Source organism: Salarias fasciatus, chromosome 9, assembly GCF_902148845.1.
Source record: "Salarias fasciatus chromosome 9, fSalaFa1.1, whole genome shotgun sequence".
Classification (NCBI taxonomy): domain Eukaryota; kingdom Metazoa; phylum Chordata; class Actinopteri; order Blenniiformes; family Blenniidae; genus Salarias; species Salarias fasciatus.
This window is the reverse complement of record NC_043753.1, coordinates 5,861,475-5,879,684: the sequence shown is the minus strand read 5'-3', so window position 1 is coordinate 5,879,684 and position 18,210 is coordinate 5,861,475. Positions and strand designations below refer to the sequence as shown.

Genomic DNA, 18,210 nt, shown 5'->3' with positions numbered 1-18,210 from the left:
CTAGCATTAGCATTAGCATTAGCAGCGTGTGTCACCTGGCTCTGGATCTCAGACACTTCTTTGGCGTGTTGAGTTTCCAAGGTTTCAGGCATCACCGAATACAAACTGCTGCCGGCGTCCTGCCTGCCCGACTTCTTGTACTTTATCTGAGCGTCAGAGGGACAAACAACAAACGCAAACAAAGGAAATATGAGCAAACATGCACAGCGATGAAGATTTTGTGTGTTCATCAATAAGTAAATAAATGTAAAGAAAAAATAAGAAGAATCATCTAAGAAGTCAAACAAAAACATTCTAAAACATGATAATTTTCACATCGGCTAACCTGAAATGTTATTGTGATCATTATTATTTAAAATTATATACATTGAAAATCTTTTCATGGTTTTGAAAGAGTGAATAAAAGTCCATTATACAAATATAAGAAGAAATATTTGTAATCAAAATTGAGAAAATGTCTGAACTAATAAGATTCTCACCTCGCTCTGCAGCTCAGACACGTTTTTAGCGAACTCGGTCTCGGAGGTTTGAGGCAGCTGAGAGTAAAAACTCTGAGAGAGCCTCTTCATGCCGTCCTCCTTGTACTTGTTCTACAGGCAGAAACACAAAAACACCATCAGGAACAAATACAGTCATGAAAAGGACGATAGGTTAAGACTTCAAATAAAAAACAATCAGAACGTTTCACAGAAAAGCTAACAAGCTAACCATCAGGTGGTGCATGCTTCAATATTCAGATTTTTATGTCTTCCTGTCGTATTGTGTGTGAAACCTGATGCACCTTCCTCCTCCTCCTCCTCCTCCAGCTTTGCCGTTACCTGACTCTGCATGTCGCCGACTTCCCGAGCGAACTGCGTTTCCAGAGTGTCTGGGAGCTGGTGGTAAACCGGACACTGCAGCTCCTTCTTCACAGCCTCTTTATACAAAACCTGCGTGATCGGGGAACATATCTTAGGCTTGGCTTTCAACCACACTCGCATGAAGAGTTTCACAGGTTCATTCTGTCTTTATGGGGGCCACCCTACTCACTTAAAGCACCCAAACACATAAAAAAAGCACCTATTTTCAAAGAACAGGTACAACTTTACTGAATTTATTTAATTTTGCGTCACTTTCAAAGTGAAATTGTATTATTGACTCACGTCCTGACAAATTGCAAAGTTTATCACCAACACCAGTTCTTAAAAGAATGGCAGTTGAAGTGCCAGGGCTGCTTTCAAAAACTATGTGCAGATTATCAACAAAAGATTTTTAAAAACATTGTAGAGAGTTTACTTTGCAGTGTGACTTGTTACTTTTCCGAGGGACTTGTTCCCTATCATTTACCTAACAGATTATCGAACACCCTCATTCGACACACAGAGCTCACGTTTAACGCTAACACTGCAGTGACATCAGCTTTAACACGGGACATTATGAAGAACTTCACCAGGTGGTCGGTTACGTCACACAAAGCCTGATGTGTTGAACTGACCTGGCTCTGCAGCTGAGAAGCTTCTTTAGCGTGCTGCGTCTCCAGAGTTTCAGGCAGCTTATGGTAGAGCGACGCCGCCGTCTGCTTCTTACTGGCCTCTTTGTATTTAGTCTGAAAGAGTGAAAAGTTCCGTCACAGTCATAAATATGTTGATGTGGGAATAAATTGTGCATCGCTGGAGTCCTGACTCCGCCCACCTCGCTCTGCATCTGCGTCAGCTCCTTGGCGTGCCGGCTGTCCAGCGTGTCCGGGACCAGGGAGTACAGGTTCACGCTCATCTCCTTCTTCCCTTCTTCCTTGTATTTCACCTTGATGATGAAGACCACAGTTAACGGCAGGAAGGGGAAACTCTCAGCATCGCGATCCAACACTGAGGAAGCGTTTTCTCACCTCGCTGAGCATCTCCGTCTGCTGCCGCACGAACTCCGAGTCGCTGGTCTGCGGCATCAGGTGGTAAAGGCTGGACGCATCGCTCTTCTGCTTGTACTTCAGCTGGAGCAGCAGTCAGAGCGGATAACCACAGGTCATACATCTGGATTGTAATACATTTACTATACCATCATCAAGAACATCAACCAACTTTTCCCAAAAACAGCTAAGAGAAGTGAAGCTAACCGGCTAACCACAGCCTGTAATCCCACTCCGTGCCACTAGGTGGTGACGTCAGTCGGCTACCTGGCTCTGCAGGTCGGACGCTTCCTGAGCGTGCTGCGTCTCCAGAGTCTGAGGCAGCGTGGCGTACAGAGAGCTGCTCACGCCTTTCTTTCCTGCTTCTTTGTACTTCATCTGAACACAAACCAAAGGCCACAAATTGACATCGTCACTCACATCGCAGCAGAGTATTAAGCTTCATCCTCAAAAAAATCAACTCGTTCAGAGAGCAGAAGCTCATTTTCAAGTAATCTCACCTCGCTCTGAAGCTCAGAAACACTCTTCACAAACTCCGTGTCTGACGTCTGAGGCAGCTGAGAGTAGAAACTGTGACTGAGGCTTTTCTTCCCATCCTCCCTGTACTTATTCTGAGGAGTGGAGGACAAACACCGAGACATTCAATAAATACTTTAACATTGTACTCACGGACACAGAAGCATTTTACAAGGCAGCCAGTGTAACTTAAACCTAAAATATTAAAATGTGGTTAAATAAAATATTTCTATATCTTGTATAGTTCGCTTCCCTCAGCATTAAAAATGCCGTCCAGGCTGTCTGTACCTCGCTCTGCATGTTGCTCATCTCCCGGGCGAAGCTGGTTTCTGAGGTGTCGGGCATGGCGGAGTACAGCGAGCTGGACAGCTCCTTCCTCCCTGCTTCCTGGTACTTCATCTGCAGTCAGAGTTCAGCTGTCACAGATCCTTTAAGACCCTCCGAGTCCCTCCCAGACCCTCTGAGGTGGCTCTTACCTGGCTCCGCAGTTCTGCAGCCTCCTTGGCGTGGAGCGTTTCCAGAGTGTGAGGCAGCAGGGAGTACAGGTTGCTGCTCACCTCCTTCTTGCCCGCCTCGCGGTACTTCGTCTGTAGATTCAGACACAATCAGTTTTCAAACAGGCCAAAGAGCGGACAGTCCAAACAAAGCCAGAGCGTCAGCCTGAAACGGAAATCTGCAATCTGCTCATAATCTCACTGCATCACACTGAAGGATGGTTTTAATTACGTGCATATGCTGTTTCTGACCTGGTTAACTCACCTAATTACTGTGAGCATTTGTTTCTGGATGAATTATGCTAATTAGACCACGGAATGCATGTTGTATTTAGCTAAACTGTGCTTATGCTAACTGATCTACTCACTGATTGACTGTAGAAAAGCCATAACTGGTTAAACAATACTAATGCAGTTCATAAATTACTGTGACGACACTGTACATGGCTAAACTATGTTAATTCCAGTTCATGCACTCCATGAATGAACACTAGAATGTTGTATATGTCTAAACTAACAGCTTCACTCATGGATGTACTGGTCACATGTTGTATTTGGTTCAATGAATCTAATGCTACCTAACCTACTCAGTGATTTTCTACCAGCCTGCTGGCCAAACCGTGTTAATTCTGACTGTTGGACTCAATGGGTTCATGTATGCAGGTGACTTCAGGACCACCAGGAGGTTTGATTATGGGGGACCTGAAACACGGTGACCCCTCCAGACGTGTCCGGGCCATGCTGGTACCTCGCTCTGCAGCTCGGACAGCTGTTTGGCCAGCTGTGTCTCGGTGGTCTCCGGCAGCTGGTGGTACAAACTGCTGTGAAGCTTCTGCTTCATGTCTTCTTTGTATTTCACCTGAAGGACGAGGAGGAGGAGGAGGAGGAAGAGTTTATAAACCTTTTGCAGCCGTTTCAAAACACAAATCCAACCTGTGTCCAAAACAGTCCTCTAAGTATGTTCAAATCTAGTTCAAAATATGTACAGGTACAGTACAAATGAGTCCAAAAAACAGTGTAAAATCACTGCAAAACCAGTACAAAACACTTGCTTAAAGTATGTTCAGATCGAGTCCAAACTATTCACAAAACTGTAGTCCAACATATGTTCCAAACCAGTTAAAAATCTATGATAAACTGGTCTAGAAATATCAAAAATCTGGTCTAAAACCAGCGAAAACCAAGTATACAATAAGAGATGGGAGAGGAGAGGTCCCCGGTTTGAAGACCTCGCTCTGCAGCTTGGAGGCCTCCTTGGCGTGTTGTGTTTCGATGGTTTCTGGAAGCACAGAGTACAGGTTGATGCTCATCTCCTTCTTCCCGTCCTCTTTGTACTTCAGCTGCAAAAAGAAGGTTGTCTGAATTGAATCTGCGGTTTTTTCTTAAAGTGTGTAATGACTTCACGGATCTGATTTCTGGTATTTTTTTTTCACCTCGCTGAGAAGCTCGGAGACTTCTCTAGCGTGGGCGGTCTCGGGGGTCTCTGGCAGCTGGTGGAACAGACTGGAGGACAGTTCTTTCTTCAGGGCAGCTCGGTACTTCAGCTGAGCACAAAACAGAACAACAGTCAAGGATGGCAGCAGATCTGTGTGTCAGGAGAGGCTGAACACACTGTTTCCACATGGTGTTCCACAGGGTTCAACACTCAGACCCCTACTTTTGTTTCAACACCATTGTGATACATTAGAATACCTTACAAAATGTGCATCACGATACGTTATGCTATGCAATATTTTGTTACGCTACATGTTAATCAAATTAAAATGAATGTGATGCATTTCAGATAAAATCCTTTTCGATTGGAGATTGTTCGACAAGGCTGCAGGTTCTAGATCACATCAGATTCCATGTGAACTTATGTATCTCTGAGTGAAGGTGCAGTTCATTTCTGCATGTGCGTACCTCACTCTGCAGGTCGGACGCCTCTTTGGCGTGCAGCGTCTCCAGAGTCTGAGGCAGAGTGGAGTACAGGGAGCCGGAAACGTCCTTCTTCCCCTTTTTGTACTTCATCTGGAATCAGTTTAACATAAAATCGTCACAGAGATGATCCATTAAAGACCTCATGAGAGACGGAGATTGTGTGGTCGTCCTCACCTCGCTCTGCAGCTCGGCCACGTTTTTAGCAAACTGCATCTCGGAGGTTTCCTTCAGCTGGCTGTAGGCTGACTGAGAGAGACTCTTCATCCCGCTCTCTTTGTATTTAACCTGAGCACAGAACACCATGCAGGTGACAGATTGTCTCTACTTAAATACAGTAAATTCAGGTGAAGTTACATCATTTATTGGGAGGAAGATGCTCTATAATCTGGATGCTCGTTCTGGGTGGGACTTCCTGTCTCTGCCGGTCTCCAGTACCTCGCTCTGCATGTCACTCATCTCCCGGGCGAAGCTGGTTTCGGAGGTCTGGGGCATGGTGGAGTACAGCGAGCTGGACAGCTCCTTCTTCCCGTCCTCCTTATACTTGACCTGGAGAAACGGAGGAGACATTTGAACCTGAGGTCCGGTCAACGTGTTCGAACACGACAGGAAGCGGATGAACAGACGGCTTCACCTCGCTGAGCAGCTCGGTCGTCTCTTTGGCGTGTTGAGTCTGCAGCGTTTCCGGAAGCTGAGAGTACAAGCAGCTGCTCACCTCCTTCTTTCCTGCCTCCTTATACTTTGTCTACAGCGAAACAGAACAACAGCTTTTAATGATGAATAGAAGTTTTCGAGCTGCTCTGCATCCTACTGAGAAGTCCCCTCGTGGGCTCAGTAATAACAGCTCCGTGTTTTTCTGCATAAATAAATGAAAAAAGTGAACCAAACAAACAGCAGTTACATCCTCTTCTCTTGCACACCGAACAGAAACACATTATATTACAATTCGTTACTCTAGGTTACGTGGGGTACCTCGCTCTGCAGCTCGGACAGCTGCTTGGCCAGCTGCGTCTCGGTGGTCTCGGGGAGCTGGTGGTACAGGCTGGTCTGGATCTTCTCCTTCAGACCTTCTTTGTATTTGAGCTGCGGGGCAGAGCCAGAGCTTCAGTCAGAGGGTCGGAGCGGCGAGCCAGACGGAAGCAGGACGCGGCGGCTCGCCGACCTCGCTCTGCAGCTCCGACGCCTGCCGGGCGTGTTGGGTGTGGATGGTTTCCGGCAGCAGAGAGTAAAGGTTCACGTTCATCTCCTTCTTCCCGTCCTCTTTGTATTTCACCTGCAAACATCAGGACCAAAGAAAAATCCACTAAACAAACTAATGTTGAGGTTTTCCGAGTCCTCTTAAATCTTCCAGAAGGTTTCTGAATGAGAGGCTGTGAATATTTTGAAATGCTGGTGTTTTTGAATATTTCCGAGATTTTCTGAGTCTTCCTAAATGTTCCTGAATATTTCTGAACGTTTCAAGTCTTCCTGACTGTTTCTTTGTGACTCTAAATGTTTGTGAATGGTCCTCGTACCTCACTGAGCAGCTCGGACACTTCTCTGGCGTGAGCCGTCTCCAAAGTTTCCGGGAGGAGAGAGTACAAACACGAGTTCACGCCTTTCTTACCCGACTCTTTGTACCGCATCTGGAAAACAAACACAAAGTCTTCATGCAGTGACGGACTCTGGAAATGATGACGAAAACACACTGATGTTGTCCAGATGTGAGGAGAACAGAAGAACATGGATATTATGCTGAAACTACTGAGACGAGTAAATCAACCTGAATTTGAAACTTTGATTATCGCAGTTCTGTTATTTATAAATAAATAAATCAAAAACTGGCTGTGAGACGGAGAGGCGGTCTCACCTCGCTCTGCAGCTCCGCCACAGATTTAGCAAACTGAGTGTCGGCCGTCTCTGGAAGCTGAGAGTAGAAACTCTGAGAGAGGCTCCTCCGCCCGCCTTCTTTATATTTACTCTGAGGAAGGAGATTAAATACGGGTTAGCACTGGTTTTACTGGTTATTGTTTGCTAAAATAACTACACTGGTTACGACCGGCATATGTTTAACACAACTTGATAGTGGATAACACTAGTTTAACTTCAGTTAGCACTGGTAACCAGTACTTTAACAGAGAAGAACATAGATTAATAATAAATATTGAAAAAGACAAGTACGAATAAATAAACTGAAATAAAAAGAAACTAAAAAGTTGATAATGAACAACATAATAGAATTAAACAATCTCATGGATAAAATATAATACTGGATGAACTGAAAAACAAATGCATAAAAAAATAAAAAGAGTCAATAAAATAAAGTGTAGTGTCCAGTGGATCTGTTACTGAGTGCAGTGGATGGGTGTGCAGTGGATGGGAGTGCAGTGGATGGGAGTGCAGTGGATGGGAGTGCAGTGGATGGGTGTGCAGTGGCACCTCGCTCTGTAGCTCCGTCATCTCTCGGGCGAACTGGATCTCTGCCGTGTCGGGAAGTTGAGAGTACAGAGACAGAGGAGCTCCTTTCACCATCTTCCTGGGACGGTAATTCACCTGGAGGACAAAAACAAGTCTGAACAGCGCCATCTCTGATCTGTGCGTACTGTACACGTGTTTGTGTGTGTGCGTGCGTGCGTACCTCACTCTGCAGCTGGGTCACCTCCATTGCATGTTGTATCTCTGGAGTTTCTGGAAGCTGAGAGTACAGAGAAATGGAGGCTTTTCTCTTCCCTTCCTCTTTGTACTTTTTCTGAGAATAGAATAGAATGGAATAGAATAGAAAATACTTCATTAATCCTAGAGGGAAATTCCTAATAGTGCTGCTCAACACAGTATAAAACATCAAAATATCAAACAATATTAAACATTAACATGTACATCAACCAGAAACTCAGAGAGAGAGGGAAATGTCAGTTTCCTACCGTGTGTGTGTGTGTGTGTGTGTGTGTGTGTTATCACTTGATAAAAAGAGTCAAATAAAAATCTGGAAGGTTAAAATGTGGAAAACAGGATTAAAAAAAACATACTAGTTTGAGTACTTCACAGACTGTTACCACGCTGCGTTTGGGTCGTATCTATTCCTGATTCTCCATCGTGTAGATTTGGAAAGGCGGCTCTGAATAACAATGACTTTGAGAATCAGCGTGGTGAACGTTTGAAGGAGGGGTCGGTGTTTGTGTGAGCGGAGTGATGAAACCCGCTGAAAGTCAGGACGGACGGACGGACGGACGGACGGACCTCGCTCTGGAACTCCTGCAGCGTCCTGGCCAGCTGCATCTCGCTGGTCTCTGGGAGCTGGGAGTACAAACTGCTGCTCATCTCCCGCTTCCCCTCCTCCTTGTATTTATTCTGAAGACAAAGCGATCGCAGAGTATTGACATGTTTTGTGTTTATGTGTTTGGAATTCCCCCCTTCATCCCGCCGGTGGTGCTACCTCGCTCAGTAGGTCGCTGAGTTCTTTGACGAACTGTGTTTCGGTGGTTTCGGGCAGCAGAGAGTACAGAGAGGACGAGATCTCCGTCTTCACATTCCCTTTGTATTTAATCTGAAACACAAACATCTTCACTTACCGCTCAGTCTCACAGACTCTGAAGGCCATGAAATGGAATCATTAGAGGCGCTGGGGAACTTTAATGAAGCTACATCAGTGATTAAGATGCTCTGTAATCTGGATGTTAGCGGAGGAAGACGCTTTGTAACCGAGGTTATTAGCGCGCTCATGAGCGCTATCAGTGCAAGGCAATATGATGAAAATCCATCATCTTCGAACAGTCATCCTGTGTTTCTCTGAGAAGTAATGAGATTACAGTAACGGGTACTCGGGTACTCGGGTGTTCGTACTTCGCTCTGCAGCTCCGAGGCCTCTCGGGCTCGCAGCGTCTCCGGAGTGTCGGGCAGGACGGAGTACAGCGAGAGCGACGCCTCCTTCTTCCCTTCCTCCTTGTACTTCGACTGTGAGAGTCAGGAAGCATCAGCATGAGAGGAGGGTGAGGGTGTGTGTGTGTGTGCGTGTGTGTGTGTGTGTGTGTGTGTGTGCGCCTGCAGACCTCAGATATCACGGCGCTGATGTTCTTGGCGTGGATGAGTTCGGCTCCAGGAACAAACAGACTCTGACCCTTCATCTTCTCAAAGTCCTCCTTATATCTGACCTGCAGGGAGAACCGGCCGACGTTCAGCTACCAGACTTTCATCCTTCGTCCAGGAACATGCGGCTCTTTAAAAAATATCTGTCCATGACTAGTCCAATGCTGGTTAAAATATAGCAAAAACAGCACAAAATAGTGACCAAAAACCTGCTGAGTTATGAAAAAAACTACCTGAAATCTTTTGTCAGAAAAAAAGTTTCACTGGTCCAGAAAGAGTCAAATATTCACACCCAAAAATTACTCAAAAAGGCTCCACAATTTGCACACAAACTGTTCAAAACAAGCTTAAAACGTGTCTGATCTGTCTCCCAAAAACAAATAAAAGAATCCAAAGCTAGATAGAAAGAACCTGATAAAATCCAAAGCATGAGAAAACCAGTGGATGACTGTCCCAAAATCAGTTCAACGCTACTCCAAATGCTGTTCAACAGATCAGGAAACTAGTCTAAAAAGAAGCCCAAAACTAGTTTCAAAGATACCCAAAACCAGCCATAACTAGTTGCAACCCGGCTCCTTGAAAATGTCCAAACTCAGTTTAAAGCTTCTCAAAAAATCAGTTGAAATAAGACAAAAAAAGAGATAATCACACCAAGCGGTTTCAAATATGTCCTTAACTAGTCAAAAAATATACATACCCCTAACTAAAACCAGTTCCAAACCAGCTTGAACTGTCTCCAAACTAGTCAGAAGCTACTGGATAGTGATATCTGGAAACATTGCTGGTGTGTGCTGAAGTGTCTTCAACAAGCCGAGTCTCTTTATTTATCCACTCAGTCTCGGATGAGTCCCGCTGCTCTGAGCTGAGCAGAAAAGCGCCTCTGGACGTTACACCCGCTCCAACATGTGAGACGTGCCGGCTGTTGCCCGCCCCCTCGGATGCCGCGCGCGGCGTTGCCATGGGTAACCGCACGAGGCTCCGGGAGAGCGCTTCTCTCCGTGAATGAGGCCGGGAGCAGCTGAAGCGACGTGGGAGGCTGAGACGCCGACTCTCCGGAGTGAGTCAAACTTGGCAGCAGCTGCAGTGATTCATCAGCTGACGCTGGAAATCAACCCACTTTACGGAGCCGTCTTCGCTCCGGAGCGCTCCGCAGCATGAGCAGCATCCAACGCGACTCCTGACCTCCAGCTGAGAGGTCAACGCTGTCGGGCTTCACCCTCATCAGCCTCATTCAGCTCTTCATCTACTACGTGAAGCCAGAACAGGATGCTGTTACCATGGAGACCACAACCACTTCAAATCTATGGACTTCACATCTGAAATCAGTTCAACACATTCTTAAAAAAAAAAAAAAAGTTTCAGGCAACACAAAATCCAGGTGAAGAAGCTGTTTGAAACAGGACTAAAGTCTCGGGTGAAAACATGCTAAAAAGCTTTCAACAACCTTTCTTTAATCAGGTTAATCGTGGCTAAAACCAGTTTACAGCGGGATGAATTCAAGTTAGAACCTGAAACCTGATCAAGACCAACCTTAAAACCAGTTTAGAATTTGTCTGAAACCTAAAAGAAAAATGGTTTGAAACCAATCTAAAGCATCTTTGAATAAAATCTTAAAAATCTTGTCTAAACCAGACTGAGGTCAGTTTGAAACAGTCTATAAAGTCAGGCTTAAAACCCTTTTAAAAACTTTGTCCAATATTCAAAAATGTTCCTAAACATATAAGAAAAAAATATTTTAAATCAATTTAAAACCACCTCTAACCCCAACTAAAACCAGTTCAATACAGTCGAGCAACACAGTCAAGAACGAGTGAAATTCATCTCCATTGTGACACTGATTCAAATTCAGTATAAAACTGATTTCAAATAAGTTGAGAACCAGTTTAAAACTCTGTGTGAACCCAGGCTAAGGGAGTCTTGAACTAGGATAAACATTGACAGAAGTTCACAAAAAGTTTCAATCATCAGTGTCAAATGCATTCAAAATAGTTAAAACTTGAAAACCAGTCCACAACTAGCACAAATAATAAATCACATGGAAAAACTCACCTTCTGTTGGGACTCTGTCAAAAAAAAAACTAATCCAAAGCTAGTTAGAAAGTATAAAAACAACCATCTCAAAACACAAAACAGTTGAAGATAATCGAGAACTAGTCTGAAACTCATTGAAAAGATGAACCAACTAGTACAAAGCTCCTCCAAAACATAACTAGCAAAACTAATTCAAAAAAATGCCCAAAAGCTGCCACAACTAGTTTAAAACCAGTCTGAAGTTATGCCAAAACTCAAAGTATGACAAAACTAGTATGAAATGTTCCCAACCAGTTTAAAAAGTATCCTTACATACCACAACATCCCATAACTAAAACCAGAACTAAAACTAGTTTCAACTGTTCCAAAACCAGTCAGTAACTATCAAAAGCAGGGAGAGACCAGTCCAAACAGGTTCTTAACATACTGAAAAACCTGCTCTTGAACTCACATCACTGACGAGGAGGCTGCATCTCCTGTTGAAGGTGGGGTCGGGCAGAGGAGGCCTGGCGTCCCCCGAGGCCTGGAAACACACACACACAGAAACTTTCACCAATCACATACTCCTGAATAATATTCAACACCTGGATGGCCATTAAACTGCGCGAGAGCCGACATCTTTCTCTTTAACCGGTCATCACCGACGAGTAAATTTCCCTGATTCATGCTCCGTTAATCCCTTCCCCAATCCCGTCCGTAATAATCCCACTATCAAAGGGCGATCGCGCCTCAGTCTCGTTATTAGCGGCGCTAATCCTTTCTGAGCCTCCGCAGTGCCAGGCGATGCCCCACGCCAGGGTCAGAGGGGGTAAATCTGCCCCTCGGAGGGCTTCGTGAGAGAGAACAGCTCCAGAATGCCGTCTTGAAGCGTTGATGGGAAAGTTTGGAAAAGGAATTTTCAATGAAGTCAAATAATAAAATGACAGAAACCTGGTATTTACCTGTTTTTTTTCTTTACCTGGAATTTGTTGTAACCTGATTAAAACAAATAAGCACCATGTCCTTCGGCTTTTGACACCTGCTGACCTTCACAGTGAGCGTGCCTCACCTCGGACTCCCACACTCCCAACAACTTCTTTGCCTTCGTCTCCTCGTCCTCCTCCGCATCTTCCTCTTCATCGCCTCCATCCATCTCTGCTTCAGCACCGTCGAGCTCCATTTTCTCCTCCTCTTGTTTCTTTCCATTTTCATCCTGCCCTTCTCTCATTTGGCCATTTCCTTCCTCTTCTCCTGCAGACGTGTGAACGGTCGTGTGAACGGTCGTCATTGACGTTACCGTCGTCTCCTGGACCGACTCTTCCTCTTCTCGCTCCACAGTCACGACTTTCTCCATCTTTCCATCAGACTCCAGAGCTTCTGGAGCCTTCTCATCTTCAACATCTGTCACCTCTGAAGAAAATAAAAATGGCATGATTTGTGACCATCAACACACCTGACAGCCTTAAAAAAAGAAAAGGTGTTACAGGAAATAAACCAACTCTCTCTTCTATCATTTGGGAAAATTGTTTTCAGGGCCTTGAAGAAAAGTGTTATTCACGGAAAAAAGGCAGAAATCCCATCGTTAGCTGAAGTCTGCCACAGTGAGCTAACAATCTGACACACCTCTCACTTGCCAAGGTCAACGACCAACAATCAAGGTCACCTTGTTGGCCTCGTCGAGCAGCGAGTTCAGAACAATGTGAGGAATCTCTGGAGTCCTGCTCGTCCTTCCTCCATCAGACCCTCGCCTCCTTCGTACTCACCTCCAACCAGCAGCTCCTTCTCCATGTCCTCGGTTTTGTTTTTTTTCTTCTTTTTAATGCCTTTCTGTATGTATGATTCAGTTCCTCCCGGGTTGTTCTGTATTTCTACCTCTTCCGGTTCTACCTGTCCACTTTAAAACTCGCGGAGACTTGCTGGTTTCTCCGACGTCTTCGTCAACCTGTCACGGTCCGGTTTCTAACCAACAAACCCTGCATGTGAACCTGTGTGGCGCTGAAGCCAGTCTTCCAGTCCTGTGAGCGTCTCATCAGACTCTGTGCCCTCTTATCACGTTCAACTTCTACATTTAGCCCTCTACTCCAGACCTTATCAGCACCGTGCCCTTCATTTCGATCACAGTGCCAGCTCTCAGCGCATGTGTGTGTTTGTGTGTGTGTCAGTGTCGTACACTGGAAGGAATGCAACATTAACACATCACTTCTCGACAGAACTTCACATAAAAACTTGCAGAAAAGGATTCGGCCACATGGAGGCAGTAGAACAAACGAATACAGGTCAAAGGTCAGATGATAAATTCAATCTGTTCAAGATACAGATTTGCCCATTCGAATCTTCCAGGATGAAGCAGAGAAACAAATACTAAGATCATGATTTCACTGCTTCAGTCAGGCTCCAATAATGACCAAGAATAAAGGTTTGTTGTCTGACAAGAAACTTTAAAGACAAGAGAGAGTTGTGGGAGGTTCATTCGGGTGCTGTTGATCTCAGTGACAATCAGGACCAATTACAGAGTTTCATTACCAAGCTGCCAGGACTGATAGCTAACTGACTGTTTAGGGCTCATTTACTAGTCTACAAGTGGAAACTCAAATCTTCTATTGCTTTTTGGGTGTCGGTTTCCACGGCAATGGTGTTCGTAGCCACTGAAAACGCAACTTTTTGAACAAAACTTCCAAAACACGAAGCTTCTGTTGAACAAAATATAAAAAACAAAAAGTTTTTTCACTTGAAACATTGTCGTGTAAACGGGGCCTAACTGAGGCTCAAACACAGCAAAGACAGGATAACTGCAGAAGACACATAAGTTACCTGACCATTGATCAGTATATGATAGGGCATGTATTTCCAACAGTTATTTGTTTCAATCAGGTTCCAAAGAAACAATGAAACATTCCACAACATGTGAATTACAATCATCTGATCATTTCAAGCAAAGGCCTTCACCGGGGAAGACAGTGATCTGACATTTCCTCTCAGGCTTCATCAACCATTCACTCTCCCCCGACAGGACGATTCACACAGACTGAGGGCCAGATGCATCAGTTGCCATGACGACCAGCAGACTGGATCAGTGGTCACCACATTCCAAAACTGTCACAGATTCAAAAACTGTCACCCAACCTAAACTATCAAACATTCTTAAACTATCATTCTAAAACTATGGTCAGTCAACATCTTTTCATCCTCTTCACACCTTTTTTTTTTTTCAATCCGTCATTCGTCCAACAGGCTCTCTGACTGTGTGAGCTTCATTGATGAAGGAGGTGAAGAGGAGGACGGGTCTGAGGGATTAATCAGGTCTTTGAAGACCTCTGAGTGGCCTGAATACCAGGCGGGGGCTGCCAGAGGAGTCCTGCCAGACGAGTCCTGCCTCAGCCACAGCCGGCGGGCCTCTCGGGGAAAAACACCTCCACAGAAACACTAACCGCCTCTCACAGCTCAACCAGGCGGCACAGATTCTGGACATGGTGAAAGAAACCCAGCGGACCTCATTCTGTCTGTCTCTGTTCTCCTCTGAGTCCTCCCTCTGACCTTCTGGTCCTGACGAGGACCAGAGGACCAGACTCTCCCGTCTTCAGACTCTCAGACGGCGCCGAAGACTCTTTACTACAGATCACAAACTGACAGGATCCCATGACAGTAATTTATACCCGCTCAGTCCTCCCTCTCTTCCTCCCCCGCCTGGTGTTCCTCCTCCTCTTCCTCCTCCTCAACAGGTCAACCTTGAAAAGAGCTGAGCAATAAAATAAAACTGTGTGGGCTGTTGAATGTCACACCGTGTGAATGGGAGGCAGAGTGTGTGTGTGAGTGTGTGTGTGTGTGTGTGTGTGTGTGAGAGTGTGTGTTAATTAAAGCAGGAGGCTGCATTAACACAGTGGAATAATGAAATCACTCGGTCAGGTAAACAGGAGAAAATGAGACGACAGACAGGAAGTGGCACGAAGGAGATGAAGAAAAAACAGACGGATAAAGACTCGGCAGATCAGTTTTCACTCACTTCACTGGAATATTGTCAGGAAATAAAGCTGCACTTCACCTCGGCATCGTCTGCTGAGGGTCTCTGGATCGTCGGGACACATGTGGAACATCTGGATGAACACACACTCGCACACACACATTCACTCACACATAAAGGCTTTGTTAGTGCACTTTGGAGCTTTTCAAAGAGAAGTTCAGGCAACAAAAATCAATGCTGCCATAAAAAAACTTTCAATGTGATTAAATAACGCTGCCAATACAAAATAAATCATGTACATATTTAATGATCAAAGACAACAAAGACAAAGACATAAAATGTGCCAATAAAACTAAAACACAGCACAATGAGCAGCACAGATTTAATTCAGTAACTATGTGCTTATTATGTGGAATTTTAAATGCTGAACAGCTTTAAAACCGGAAATTATAGGAAAGAAAGGAAATGAATTCTCTTCTGCATGTTTCCACAATGAAAATCAGACTTTGAAGCAACTTGAGATTATATCCAGAAAAAGTTTGGTTCACTTACCCTGAAGAAGAAGAAGGAGGAGGAGGAGGAGGAGGAGACTGTCTTCAGATGGTCCAGGACTTCACCGTGTGTGTGTTTATTTGTCTTTGTGTGTGTTTGTTCGTGTGTGTGTTAAAGCGACACTAAGGAACTTTTCAACCTTAATAAAACATTTTAATATCTTTTGTGATGACACATCGACTTACAACGGGTTGAATGACCCCTCTGTCACGGGCTGAGGGCGTCAGTATTGCTTTCACTTGGACTAAGAAACTGTGAGGAGGGTGGTAGGAACCCAGCACACGGCATGCGTCACATTATGATATAATATTGTTTAGCCACCATTAGATTCATTACCTCGTCGCTATCCGTCCTTCACACAGCCACTGGAAACAAATGTAGGCGAGTTCAGTCTGACAGCATGCCACCGGGAGCAGCATTTTACGACGTCACGCACTAGTCCTCATGGGAACTGTAGTATTCCTTCAGGCAAAACACTACCGCTTTTGTCCACTGGCGCCGCCAAAATCAACGGAAACTGAAAGTTCCTTAGTGTTACTTTAAAGAAACACAGCTCACTGACCAAAATGCACCCAACAACACACACACGCACGCACACACACACAGACAGACAGATATGGAGCGTACGTTACTGATCTGCTCCTGCGTCTTCCTCAGCCGCTGCATCTCGGGCGTGTCGGACACGATGCTGAAGCCTCGACCTTTGCTCTCCTCGAAGTCCTTCTTGTACTTCACCTGCAGGACGAGGACACGGAGACGAGACGGCTCCATTAGAGACGCCTCGGACCCGCCGGGAATCCAACCTGTTGACCACCATCGTGTGAGACCGTCCACAGCGCTGAGGGACGACAGGCCCCAGCGAGGGCGAGGTCTGGAACACAGCAAGTACAAACTGGAAGGAAACGTGGACGAGCGAGAGAAACAACCCTGCAGAGGCGAGGCCCGGATTTACTTTAAAGTGGTTTATTCTACTTCTGTTCCTGGATGTGTGTGTGTGCTGATTAGCGTGTCATGTTAGCTCAGCAGGCGGCTGAGCACTGATGAATGAGGATTAAATGTGCTTTATATTAAGACACACACGGATGCACACACGCACACACACACACACTTAGAGCCGCTCTGAGGGGGAGTTTCAGGCGACTGATGGATCCGAGCCGACGGCGGAGAAGAGGTGTGTTGGTGATCGTCTGATGTTTGTACACCGGCGGGACGAATCAGCTCGAATCAGAGCAGATGATTTGGATCCAATCTGCGAGGGACGGCCTAATTTATTCTGAGGCTGCAGGGCCACGTGGCTGCCTCCAGGGGGCAGCACAGTGCACGCACACACAGGTCTGCAGCTGGACGCTTTCCCAGCTGACTGTGGGTGAAATGCAGGTCACACACACATAATCAAACACACACAAACAAAAAAACTAGAAAAAAAAAAGCTCTGTCTACCCAAAGATGAAATTGTTTAATTCTCTTGCTCGTCAGCTTTCTCCAGCTTGTGTCCAAACATGCAAACTGCATCGTTTTCAGTCTTCCTGCCGTTGCTGTGTAAATGGAGATCGTTTTCAGGACGTTACCTCACTGATGCATTTTTCTCATCTGTGGTCAGTTTGAATGTTTTCATTTATTTATTTATTTCTATAGCACTTTTCATATTCATGAAAAACAACATTTTAGTTGAATTTATTAAAGCGATACTTCAACATTTTGGCAAATTGGCCCATTTAGCGCAATTCCTTAGTCATTTGGAACAGCATACTTGCTTTTTTTGTGAGGGCGAGCTGTTGTTTATTCAGAGGCGAGTTGGGGAAGGTTTTCGGGACGGACACAATGGAAGTGGATGGTATTTTTGCTTTCCCTCGTCAAACTCATCAAATACACAATCCAACAACCCCAAAACACTTTGGTGGAGACATTATAATCCACACATTCACTACGCTGTGGAACACCAACAAATAATATTGTAGCGTTACGACACTGAAGCAAATACTGGGAACTACTTTTTCTTTTGAAATCACTACGCCCAGACGCCATGTTTAGTAAGTAGTTCCGTCTTAGCAATCTTCGCATAAACAACTCAGTCTTGTAATTTTGCATTAATATTTCACAGCGTAGTGAATGTGCGGATTATAACGTGTCCACCAAAGTGTTTTGGGGTTGTTGGATTGTGTATTTGATGAGTTTGACGAGGGGAAACAAAAATACCGTTCACCTCCATTGTGTCCGTCCCGAAAACCTTCCCCGACTCACCTCTGGATAAACAACAGCTCGTCCTCACAAAAAAAGCAAGTATGCTGTTCGAAATGACTAAGGAATTGTACTAAATGGGCCAATTTGCCAAAATGTTGACGTATCGCTTTAAGTTTCAAAGCTACAGTTTAAGATGGTGGACAATTTATAGCATATGGATATCAATATGGATATCAGTGGGGGGAACATGCTCTATAATCTGGACGTTAGAGGAGGAAGATGTTCTATAATCTGGACGTTAGAGGAGGATGATCTGATCTTCTCAGTCCCTTTGTAAGAAACATCCTGTCCCTCACATGTGTGTCACGAGCATAAAGAACAGGAGAAATGTGTTTTTTGACATGTAGTGGTGTCGACAGCCACTCTGAATGTGAGATGGAGACTGCCAAACATCAGCAGGTCACATGATCACTTCACAACTAGGTCAGAGGCGAACATACGGGGGGTTTCCCACACTACATTGTCTGTGATCACCGGCCTCCTGGAGGAGCAGCGCTCCGTCTGATGGGAAGAGGCTGGGATGTTTCCACAGAACAGATGAGAGGAGGAGGAGGAGGAGGAAGAAGAGGAGGAGGAGG

The 18,210-nt window shown here is 45.1% G+C and overlaps 1 protein-coding gene across 3 annotated transcripts in view; it reads right to left on the bottom strand.

Annotated features, from left to right (window-relative positions):
* The window catches only part of LOC115393911 (LIM zinc-binding domain-containing Nebulette-like), a 49,105-nt gene that overhangs the window by 15,147 nt on the left and 15,748 nt on the right, over window positions 1-18,210 (bottom strand). The window contains exons 1-17 of one of the 3 annotated variants that reach the window (XM_030099015.1): window positions 5,444-5,632; window positions 5,248-5,358; window positions 4,987-5,097; window positions 4,795-4,902; window positions 4,326-4,436; window positions 4,122-4,232; window positions 3,641-3,751; window positions 2,875-2,985; window positions 2,687-2,797; window positions 2,383-2,493; window positions 2,150-2,260; window positions 1,865-1,966; window positions 1,672-1,782; window positions 1,475-1,585; window positions 819-929; window positions 480-590; window positions 36-146 (exon numbers count right to left, since the gene is read on the bottom strand). In XM_030099015.1, the coding sequence (XP_029954875.1) occupies window positions 36-146; window positions 480-590; window positions 819-929; window positions 1,475-1,585; window positions 1,672-1,782; window positions 1,865-1,966; window positions 2,150-2,260; window positions 2,383-2,493; window positions 2,687-2,797; window positions 2,875-2,985; window positions 3,641-3,751; window positions 4,122-4,232; window positions 4,326-4,436; window positions 4,795-4,902; window positions 4,987-5,097; window positions 5,248-5,304 (1,710 nt within the window). In that variant the 5' untranslated portion in view covers window positions 5,305-5,358; window positions 5,444-5,632. Of the gene's footprint in view, window positions 1-35; window positions 147-479; window positions 591-818; window positions 930-1,474; window positions 1,586-1,671; window positions 1,783-1,864; window positions 1,967-2,149; window positions 2,261-2,382; window positions 2,494-2,686; window positions 2,798-2,874; window positions 2,986-3,640; window positions 3,779-4,121; window positions 4,233-4,325; window positions 4,437-4,794; window positions 4,903-4,986; window positions 5,098-5,247; window positions 5,359-5,443; window positions 5,633-16,018; window positions 16,127-18,210 lie in introns of those variants that run through there. The other 2 variants (XM_030099016.1, XM_030099017.1) reach the window with 2 other exon arrangements.